This window comes from Corvus brachyrhynchos, unplaced genomic scaffold, assembly GCF_000691975.1.
Source record: "Corvus brachyrhynchos isolate BGI_N302 unplaced genomic scaffold, ASM69197v1 scaffold61, whole genome shotgun sequence".
NCBI lineage: Eukaryota > Metazoa > Chordata > Aves > Passeriformes > Corvidae > Corvus > Corvus brachyrhynchos.
Genome location: NW_008236478.1, coordinates 1,066,846 through 1,077,877, shown reverse-complemented (window position 1 = coordinate 1,077,877; position 11,032 = coordinate 1,066,846). Strand labels below are relative to the sequence as shown.

The window sequence follows — 11,032 nt, the reverse complement described above, 5'->3', positions numbered from 1 at the left end:
CCTGCTGTTGATTTTTTTAAAGGAGATGTAAAGGAACAGCCAGTTTCAGGACACTGGGGAGAGTGGTTCAGTGCTTTTCAGCGGGGGACAGCACAGAGCTGATAGGCAGGAGGTACGTTGCCTGTCCCACTCAGAGTCGGGGTTATGTTGAGCTCCTGGGGGTTGACAACAGACTTCAAGGTAAAGTTCTGCAAGATGGTGGCTATGAGTAAAAATATCTCCATTCGTGCCAGGCCCTCTCCAGGGCATATTCGTTTTCCTGAAAGTGAAAGCAGCAAATAGTACTCAACGGGTGTTTCTGAGTTGACCAGAGTTTGTACTAAGCGGCTGGGTTGCACAGCTTTGTTTACTACACACAACCATAGCGGTGAGATGACTGTCAGGATTACTGAGGATATTTTCAAGAGAAGAATTTGTTGGCAAAAGACCCTTGACAGTTCGGATGGGTGTGTGAAGGAAGAACAGGAGAAGACTTAACCATGGAGGAAACACCACAAGAGTTAAGATGAGAGAGAGCAGGGTGACATAAAGCACAGGTGAGGAAGTGGAAGATTGGGCCTATCAGTAGGTGAATGGTTGCACATAGCCTAAGAGGTACTTCAAATTTACTGGGGAAAAGTAGAGTTACCACAAAAAGATTCATTCAGGACAACTTGGGTATTTTAGACAGTGTCAGTGGATCCCATTCATGTCATTACACTGACAACTCCTAGTAGGAGATTTGAGAAGCCATGAGGCCTGAAGAAGATGGGACATGCCACTGGAGATGCGAGCAGCAGGGAGGAGTTATCCAGAGAGCAGTGAGCCCCAAGGAAGCACCAGTGGGATTTTGTTGAGAAGAGGCAGTGTGTGTTGCAGGGAAAGGCAGGGTGGTCTCCAGAGGAGGAGGCTGACAGAGAGAGGAAAAAAGCAAAACTGTGCTTTACCTGCTGAGAAGGGCATGAAGAAGTCACTCTTCCTAAATGTGCCGTTCTTGTTCAAGAAATGTTCAGGGTTGAACTCATGTGGGTTTGGAAACTCTTTACTGTCATGGAGGACAGAACTGAGGATGGGGAAAATCGTGGTGCCCTGAAGCAACACAAGAAGAGCAGAACATGAAAGGCAGGCAAATTAAATCACTCAACCTGACTGCCTGCCAAGTTGAGATTGTGCTTCCGTGTATAACCCTACCACTGCCTTTGGTTTCCCTTTGGGGACCCTTTAGAGGAGGCAGCTTTAGGGAGACCCTACTGAATGTCACAGCAGTTGTTGGCTGCTCTTCCTGAATGCTCCCTCTCGCCTCCAGAACATTTATCCTCATTTTGCTCTGGTCATCAGGGGACACCCCACCTAATTCTTCTCTTTCTTGGTATTTCATAATAATGACCTTGTAGATGCACCATGTCCCTTCTTTTCTGTGAGCCCAAAAAGTCAAAAGCACACAAGGTTGTGGAAAAAAAGCTCAGTTCCTTTCTCCTGACAAATTTCTCCTGCAACAATCCTCTACCTTCCCACTTCCCGACCAGCCATTAGCAGGGGCTGGACTAATCAGCAGCGATGTCACAAGAGTTCTCTGCTGGAATTTGAGCAGTTCTCTGGGTCCTGCCATATGATTTTACACAGACAGCTGGAAATCACACCACCAACCGCCCATGTACTGCTGTTTCCCAGCTGCCCACAGTCACCCAGAAGAGCAACGCGCAGTGCTGCAGTGGGCCAGGCCAAGCCATGGGCTGCTCTAGCCCACCAGCCTGCCTCTGGCAGTGGCCAGCAGAGACTGCCTCAGGAAGTGTGCTAGAACAGAGTAAACAGGTTGGTTTGTTCCACTGAATGCAGACATACCCTACAGCATTTTGTGGCTCAAGGTCTTTCTTTGCTCAATAACCAGCAACTGACTTTGCTCGCAAGCATGTGCACAGGCTGTCCTGGATGGTGGTAAGCAGCTCCTCAACTTTGCTGCCATTTTTGTGAACCTACTGTGCTTCTGCAGATAGGTAAAGATGCAGAGCAAGGGAACAAAGGTGTTGGTCAGAGCTCCTGTTCTAGTCTTGGCCCATGGAGCATCAACAAGGGAGGGCAAGTGAGCTACAGCTGCCTGAGAATAAAACCCTCACAAAGGGCTGGGTGAAAACAAGGTCAGGCCACAACAGTTCTAACTCGTGGCTTGTAACTGACAGCCTAAGAACTGCTGAACTTGAGGGAGCTAACCTTAGGAATAACATAGTCTCTGAAGCTGGTGTCTTTGGTCACAGTGTGAGGGAGAGCCAGGGGGATAAGAGAGATGAAGCGCTGGATTTCATGGACCACCGCATCTGTGTAGGGCATCCGGGTCCGGTCAGCCACACAAGGTTTTCTTGATCGTCCTACTACCTGGTCAATCTCTTCTTGAATTTTTTCTGTCATGAGAAGCACAAACCATCAAATGGGTAAATAAAACCAAACCTATCTCAATAGGTTGCCCTAAGCTGTTTACAAATCATAGATGGCAGGAGCATTATGTTGGTTTTGGTGCTGACTAGAACACAGCTCCACTGCTGCCCATGCAAGGAAAGTTCTCCTATTGATTTGGCTAAATAAAGACGTGGACACAGGTTCCACAGAGAGAGAGGGAGAGAGAGGGAAGGATAGAGAGAGGTATGAGGGGGATATTTGGGAGAATGATGTGGCATTAGACATGTGCCCAGCCCAGGGGAATAGCTAGAGAGGAAGAGCTCGCAAACTGATACCTTGTATCTTTGGGTATTTGAGAAGAAGCAGAAGCCCATATCGTACAGTGGTGCTCGTTGTCTCAGTTCCAGCAATGAACAAGTCGAAGGCGCTTGTTATCAGGTTCTTCATGTGGAAACTGGAATTGGGATGATCTTTCTCCTAAGAAAAAGGCTTTGTTGTTTCTCTGGCTGAGCTGAGAGAAGTGGCCCTTTCTCATGTCATCCCAGGCCTCCCTTTTCTCCTAGAGCTGTTGCATTTCTCTGCTAAGGTGCAGCAGCCATCTGGGGCATTGCAATGCTACCTTGAGCAGTAAACTCAATCCCAGAGCAACCTTCTTTTGAGCTGTGCACTTAATAGTACTCCACTGCTTGTTTGCTGTGCCAACTGCTTTCCAGTGAAAGAACTGCAAGACCAGACTTAAAAAGTCCCTGTGTTTTGGTGAGAGCAGAGCAAGCTCTCCTTCTCCAAGCAGCTGCAGGTAGTGGTGGCTGCTGAGCACTCAGACCCAGAGCTATAACCTCTAATACAGGCAATATCTGGGGTATTTGCTGTTTTCCCATTGCAAAGCTGACTGGGAAGGGGTTGTCCCAATGTCTGTGTTACTTATGAGAGGGAAGGACTCAGCATAGGTGTGTTTGGGGATGAGCTGGGGCCATCTGTCTCCTTACCTCTTGCATTTTGCTGAGGAAACAGTCAATGAAATCCTGAGGGGAGTTGGGATCTAGGGAGGCTTGGTGCGACTTCACCTCCTCTGCTACAAAGGCTTTTAGAGCATCAAATTCTGCAAATATATTGTTGTGTGGACCAGGCAAGTAATCCAGGATATTTGAGAACATCTGGTACAGCTGGAAGGAAAGAAACATGAAGGTGCCTCGTATGATTTTTATATGTATAAATTTGCCCTATCCTTTTGATGTTAGCAAAAAGCCAAGAAAAGCCTCAACTCTGTGAAATGAGGCAAGCAGAAGGACTATGAGGCTGGGCAGTCTGACAGGGCTTGCTTAGTAGTAGTGGGAGCCTTATAAGTGGGAAAGAAGGGTATCCAGGACTATTGGGAAGCTGCACTTAGCTGGCAAAGCCAATTCCATTGGTGAGGGAGTGTCTCACTCTTGAATGAAATCCCTTCTGTGCAGCAGAGCATTGATGGGGTCCTAAATAGAAGACTGAAATGGAACTTCATTGGGAGGGAGGCCTCCTGCTCTCCTGGGAGGATGTTGCCACTGTGAAATGCCTACTGAATGTACCTGTCCCCAGTGGGAGTTCATCATCTCGAAGATGTTGTTCATGTTGTTCATCAGGGCCAGGAACTTCTTGTCTTTATAATCATATCGTTTCCCAAAGACAATGGAGCATATAACATTGGACACAGAACAGCTCAGCATGAAGGTTGGGTCAAAGGGTGTTCCTGTGATTTCAGAAAAGTTACAGACTATAAAAAAAGCCACAAAATGTTCTATGTCTACTGATTTCTACTGTGGGTAATCTGAACTCTGGTTGTTATTGGAAATATCAGATCACAGACTCTGAGTGACACAGAAGGGTCCTCCAAACAGAACAGAACATGATCACAAAATTATTACAGCTTTGTAATAAGAGGTAGCTGGTGCATGGACCAAATCCATAGGAACTTCATTCCTTGCTGAAGATGTGAGCTCCCTTTAATACAGCCTATTTTTTCAAACATAAAATGTATTAAACATGGACTGTACCCTTTGTTTTGTTGATCTCTTCCAGCAAGTAGTCAGATTCCTCTTGTATCCTCTCTTCAATGCTCCTCTTACCCATTCCAAAGTTCCGCAGAGTGGTGAGAGAAAACCGCCGGACTTGCAACCATGGCTCATTGTTGCTAAAAATAATCCCTGCAGAGGAAGAAGGAGAGGGAAGACCTGGCTTGGGCATGCTGGGTGCGAGATGAACAGTGGCTCATGGTGACGGTGAGCCCTGTCCCTGGAGAGCACTGACATGGTAGTGTCATAGCATACTGTGGTTTGGAGGTTCTGTAGACCAACTGCCTGCTTTTGGCCTTCTCCGCTACTGACCCAACTTCCTTGTGAATAATTCATCACTCACCCACACACAATTTCTCTTGCTGCAGCTGGTGGCTGCTGCCCCTTGCCATTTCCCTGCCCATCTTTGAGAACAATCTGGCTCCCCTTCTCTGCTACCTCACCCCTTTGAGTGGTGGAAGTCAGCAATTACAGCCCTCTCTGGCCACCCACCCCTTGCAGTTTTCCCTCATGCAAGGTACACTCCAGCTCTAATCTGCTGAACGCATCTTCAGCCCTTCCCTTCTCCTCGGAAGGAGCTCAGTCAGCCAACATACCTAATCCATTGTTAGTCCTATCTCCTATTGGCATGTGTCCTCTGGCAGCAAACTCGTCCGCGCGATCAACCAAGGCTTCTTTCACCACATCATGTCCATGCAGCACCACCACTGGGTTCAAGCCCAGGTGCACTGTGAACACTGGTCCATACTCTTCACTGAGCTGTAAAAATGCAAGAGAGAACATGGCCATGGAGCAAATAGTGAGGAAGAGTGGGAAAGTCTCCTTGCTGCTGCCTCCCACTGCAGACAATTAGCCTCACACACTGGTAACATCAAGATTTGGTTCTCTCATGGTAAATGTAGGTGTGGAGATGGGTCCCAGTTATCAGGCCCTGAACAACCTGGCAACAGCAATGAGAGGGGACAGCTGCAATCCCCATGACTTTTCTGCTCCCCTGGAATTGCAAGTCATCAAGCTATAGCCACAGGTTGACCCCATGCACAGGTCCCACACATTTCTCACCCACAGAAGAAAGAGAGAAGAAGTGGCCTTACCTTCTCAAGGGTTTTGGCCAAGTTATTTGGTTTCACCTGCAGCAGGTTACCTAGAATGGGAAGGGGAGCTGGTCCTGGAGGCATCTTCCCTTTTCCAGACCTTCCTTTCCATGCTGCAAAGGAGAGCAGGCAAGCAATGCAAACCAGGAGGACAACAGTGGCTTCTCCCAGGAGCTCCATTTGCTTCTGTGGCTCAGGAGGGAGTGACTCTGGCTGCCAGAATCTGAGTTTATATACCAAAGGTCTGTGTTAGCTCAAGAGCAGGTTTTGGGTTATTTGGCTGAGTCAATGTTACTAGTCAATCATTTGTTAGGTTGCCCTGTGTTATGAAACTAAGTCTTTTATTGGTATTCATTATTCACTGAAGACACACCTTATCTCAAACAACTGCAGACACCGACAGAGATTAAGAAATCTGTAATGTGCCCATAAAACTTGGTTTGTTTCACCTACAGTTGTTAGAGGTCATGCTAGGGGCACACTCTCCTACTGAGGCACTCACAGAAATTCACTGTCACAAGAGCAACTTAAAAGTACTTCAGTGCCATTTGGGTTTTCTGTTCATCAGTACTGATTGTGGAAGCCCTCAGTGGTGTGAGCCATCCTTCATTGTTCCTAAAATCTTCCTGACATTATTAGTAGAGTTTGAACTGCATGTGATTTGCCAAAGGACATGCAACTGTATTTTCCTCAGTGCACAGCAATAGCCTTGGTCTCTCTCCCTAGGGGTATCTGGCCTCACGAGAGAGGAAAGTAAAAAATATCCATCTGGCAAGGGCAGAAAGGTCTCCAGACATGACAATAGACAAGAAAGGACTTGCTGGGTGAGATTAAACAAAGATGTAAGAAAAGGTGACAAGACCTTGAGACTCTGACCTCTTCAAGGTCTCATAGAGGAGAAAAAGAGGCAGAGAGGAGAGAAATCCAGAACTTGTGAGAGTCTCTGAGGAATGGCTTCCCAAGATGGGACAGAGATGCACTTGTCCAAGGCTGGGTATAGGTTATTGCAACCTGGCAACTAGTCCTTGCACTTGCAATTACCAAAGAAGCTCATCCTACCTACTGCTGGAAGCTGGCATGCACAGGTTCTTGTTTTGTTGATGTCTGACTCCACTATGAAGAACTAGTGCCCTGGAAGTTCCCTGGGTGCTCTGGGAGAGAGCAGAGCATGTCTGGTGTGTTGCAAGGGCTTAAAAAAGAGCTGGAGGCTTCCTGCCCAAGACTACTCCAGAGCCTGCATACCTGCGGGGTCCCAGCAGTGGTGTGGCTGTTAGAAACAACCCTCAGGGCTATGCTCAGCTTGTTCGGTCTGGCCTTATCCCTCTGTCTCTCCTGAACTGTGACACATTTGCAGGCAAAACTGATCAGAAGGTGTTGCAAGGATAGGGGATGTGGGATGCTGTCTCCCACAGTAAACTCCTGGAAAAGCTGGCAGCCCACGGCTTGGACAGGAGCACTCTTTGCTGGGTCAGGAACTGGCTGGATGGTCGGGCCCAGAGAGTGATAGTGAATGGTGCTGCATCCAGCTGGCGGCCAGTCACCAGCGGTGTCCCTCAGGGGTCTGTACTGGCACCAGTTTTGTTCAATATTTTTATTGATGACATGGATGAGGGTATTGAGTCCTTCATTAGTAAATTTGCAGATGACACTAAGCTGGGAGCCTGTGTTGATCTATTGGAAGAAAGGAGGGCTCTGCAGAGAGACTTAGATCTGTTGGATGGATGGGCAGAGTCCTACAGGATGAAGTTTAATAAGTCTAAGTGCCGAGTTCTGCATTTTGGCCACAAAAATCCCCTACAACGTTACAAACCAGGGACAGTGTGGCTGGACAGTGTCCAGGTGGAAAGGGACCTGGGGGTGCTGGTTGACAGCCAACTGAGCATGAGCCAGCAGTGTGCCTGGATGGCCAAGAAGGCCAACGGTATCCTGGCCTGCATCCTGTGTGGCCAGCAGGAACAGGGAGGTCGTTCTTCCCCTGTACTCGGCATTGGTGAGGCCACATCTTGAATACTGTGTCCAGTTCTGGGCCCCTCAGTTTAGGAAGGACGTTGAGATGAGTGTGTCCAGAGGAGGGCAACAAGGTTGGTGAGGGGCTTGGAACACAAGCCCTATGAGGAACGACTGAGGGAACTGGGGTTGTTTAGCCTGGAGAAAAGGAGACTTAGAAGTGACCTTATCACTCTCTACAACTTCCTGAAAGGAGGTTGTAGACAGATGGGGGTTGGTCTCTTCCACCAGGCAGCAACTGACAGAACAAGAGGACACTGTCTCAAGCTGCATCAAGGAAGGTACATGTTGGATATTAGGAAAAAGTTTTTCACAGAAAGAATAATAAAGTACTGGAATGGTCTACCCAGGGAGGTGGTAGAATCACCACCTCTGGATGTGTTTCAAAAAAGACTGGACATGGCACTTGGTGCCATAGTCTAGTTGAGGTGTTATGGTATGGGTTGGACTTGATGATCTTGGAGGTTTCGTCCAACCTCGTTATTCTGTGATTCTGTGACTTGGTGGGTTGGTGGAAATTAGCAAGAGGCCTGGGTGAACTGAGTGCTTGGTGGGGGTGTGCTGTTTGCTGTACAACAGTGTGTTAATGTGAGTTTCCCTTTCACTCAAAGGAGCTAGTGAAGGTCTCCATCCCTTGCAAAAGTTTTTGTACCTTCCCTACAGAAGGGAGTTCTAAGTCATCCTTGTTCTCTTGCATAGGTGCAATAATTTGCTAGTTGTTCTTTTCAAATCTCCTTTTACTTCTTAGAGCCATACTCAATACTTTGGTGGAAAAACTGAATTGCCAACAACTTTTGGCTAGTTGCTGATCTGCTGGCCAAATTCCTGCATCAGCTCATATGCTGTCAGGCCAGTTCATGGAAGTTCAGGTAGGTTTATGGACTTTTACCTGATGAAAGTAAAGTTCATGAGAGTTTGCATTGCCACATAAGGTGGCTGCCAGCTGCCAATGTTCATGACCTTGCCACCTTGACTACAAAGTTCCCTTGTTCCCATGGCACTCATTGATCAGACTAGTGGCCCACAGAGATGTTTCATTCACCTACCTTCATCCTCTGCATGTCCTTCCTTGGGTGCTATCTAAACTGGTGCTTACAGCTGGGTCACTGTAATGCTGAGAACTATCAAATGGGCAAGGAAAAGATTTCTGAGGAAGAGACACCTGCCTGTTTCATCTCAGCTAGGCTGCTTTCCACTTTCCATAACAACTTCTTTCAAACAAAGTGTTTCGTTTCCATGGATTTCAGGCTCATTTGAAGTGCCTCCCATCCCTACATGATCAAACACAGCTGTTTAGTGTCTGTGTAGGAATTAGGAAAGGGCAGTTCATAACTCCTCAGTGGATCTACAGCACTTCTGGGGTTGTTTCATGTAGAATCATCCTTTAAGTCCATGTAGACATGTTTGCTGTCAGCATAAATAAAATATTGATGGGTTAAAGTGTAATAAAAGTACTTCCCTATAGCTCCAAAGTACTTCACTGATTTTTACCCAATTATCAGCATGTAATGCAATCAAAGGAAGCATTCAGCAGTCATGCAGTGATGATATGATTTGGGCATGCACAATGCTCAACTTCTAAAGAGATGAAGCCTCCCTCCCTGCCAAAGTCCAAATGTTTTCCCTGAGTGCCTCTCCACTGTTGCTGCCCAGTGCCCAGGCAGGCACTGTGGGGAGCACAGCTGGCTCATGAGAGCTGCTCCAGCCTCAGCCACACAGGCAGCCTGTCAAGATCCATTGCCTTCATCTCCTGTTGTGCAGAGCTGCTGACAAGGTCTTACACTTTTTGGAACAGCCATTCTGGTTGGTGCATGAAATTAGCAGAGGCAGGCACCATGACGTTCTTCACCAGCTCACCAGCTGGGATCCTGGCATTCTGCACAGCTGTGCAGCAAAGATGGGCTGTGGGCTGAGGTGAAAGAGCAAAGGAAATGCCTTGCTCAGACTCAGATGCTGCCCACCATGACTGTGGTGAGGGCTGTTTTGGGCCAGTGTACTGATGGCTGCACAGTGGTGTGCAGACATCCAGGAGCTGGAGGGTCTGCTGAGGGCAGAAGTGTAAAGACATTCACAGTTCCATTGCATGAATGCAGAAACGTGCATGGAAAGATGGACAATGAGGCATTCACTTAGTGTGGCTGCCTGATGTGTGGCTGGGGAAAAGGCTTTCCATGAGACCTTGCAGTTTCAGGCAGGCAATGGTTGCTGGCAGGCAGAGTTTTCTCTGGGATCACAGAGGCTCCATTTCTCTGTGTTTCAAGCCCATCTTAGGGGCCCACCTGCCAGTTTTTGGGATAGGGGTCCCAGAGAGCTCAGCATCCTGCCACTGAGCAGCCAGGCCTGAACCAGTCCTGCAACTATCTCCACACAACCACACTGCAAACGGGGCTGTAAGTCTGCAGCCAAGAGTGTTTACAGGGAATTACCACTGTTTAGGTGTGCAAAGCCTTCTGAGCTCCATGATTTCCCACAGACTTTATGTGGAGGACTATTTCTGTGCTTTTGTGGCAGCATCCTGTGTCTGGCATTTGAACCAATATAATCTTTAAAAGAGTAAAAGAGCATTGTCACTAAGTTTCTTGCACTCATGCCATGTAATGAGCAATTAGAGCAGCAATAGGGTGCATGGGAAGAAGCAGACAGATCTCCTGCATGTTCCAGCTGTGGGAAGAGCTCAGGGTAAGAGACAAGGTTTGAAGACCCTCCTGGGGCTCCACAGTATGAATAGAGACCCATCTCTTGACATAAGCTCAACTCTTGCCCTTTGGTTTTCTTCCAAGAGTGCAAGCAGACTCTGCTGAGTTCAGGTGAAAGCAATGGAAGGTGTTAAACTGCTGGGCTGGGTCCACCTGGACACTTCAGGGATTCCTGGTCCCAGCTGGCTCCACAATTTAAAAGGGATAGGCTAAGGATAGCTACTTTATGGGCCTTAGCAAGAGAGCAGGATGGGTGTTGTAGGGGAGTCTAGGGCTACATCAGGAGCTATGCTCTTCTGGGTGCTTCTTGGTCACCTGGCTTTGGTTATGGGGGCTCATGTCAGTGTTTTTTCTGATCCTACCCTGCTGATCTGTGGCCAAGAAAGCTTACAGCTCACCTTGCCTCCAGGCTGGGAAGGGAATGCATCATTTGTACTGACTACCTGGGGTAAGTGAGACAATGTCAAGTAGCATTTTTTAGCCATATCTTTGCCCAAATGCAGAGGTGAAGGGAATGAGAAGAAAGAAACAGGTTCTGATGTGAAGTGTTGCTGAACAGCTTCAGTGCATCCTGTGTAATCAGGGGGCTGTTTATGTGACACAGCAGTCAAGGATTTGGCAAAGGGCTATGCCTGGATCTAGATGGTCTTGGCTGCTGGATCCTCTCACTGCTGTTCCAGACCCTAATGCTGGCTTGGTCCCTGTTTCCCACAGAAAGGTAGGGTTGTAGTGGATCCCATCTGCAATGTGGGATGCTGAAGCCCCTGCTGCTGTGTCTTCTTTTCCTAGATAATTAAGGGGAGGCACCTACTTTCCAGAA

At 47.8% G+C, this 11,032-nt stretch overlaps 2 protein-coding genes across 2 annotated transcripts in view; one reads left to right on the top strand and one right to left on the bottom strand.

The window, feature by feature from the left end:
• The window catches only part of LOC103624459 (cytochrome P450 2C9), a 6,100-nt gene extending 376 nt beyond the window's left edge, over positions 1 to 5,724 (bottom strand). Inside the window, exons 1-9 of the mRNA XM_008643727.2 lie at positions 5,510 to 5,724; positions 5,012 to 5,174; positions 4,398 to 4,547; positions 3,933 to 4,093; positions 3,357 to 3,533; positions 2,706 to 2,847; positions 2,188 to 2,375; positions 927 to 1,068; positions 7 to 259 (exon numbers count right to left, since the gene is read on the bottom strand). Coding sequence (XP_008641949.1) covers positions 78 to 259; positions 927 to 1,068; positions 2,188 to 2,375; positions 2,706 to 2,847; positions 3,357 to 3,533; positions 3,933 to 4,093; positions 4,398 to 4,547; positions 5,012 to 5,174; positions 5,510 to 5,689 — 1,485 coding nt within the window. The 5' untranslated portion in view covers positions 5,690 to 5,724 and the 3' untranslated portion in view covers positions 7 to 77. The remainder of the gene's footprint in view (positions 1 to 6; positions 260 to 926; positions 1,069 to 2,187; positions 2,376 to 2,705; positions 2,848 to 3,356; positions 3,534 to 3,932; positions 4,094 to 4,397; positions 4,548 to 5,011; positions 5,175 to 5,509) is intronic.
• A 1,990-nt stretch (positions 5,725 to 7,714) lies between these two features.
• Positions 7,715 to 11,032, top strand: part of ZP4 (zona pellucida glycoprotein 4) — an 11,746-nt gene continuing 8,428 nt past the window's right edge. Inside the window, exon 1 of the mRNA XM_017725929.1 lies at positions 7,715 to 10,660. Within this exon, the coding sequence (XP_017581418.1) occupies positions 10,462 to 10,660 (199 nt within the window). The 5' untranslated portion in view covers positions 7,715 to 10,461. The remainder of the gene's footprint in view (positions 10,661 to 11,032) is intronic.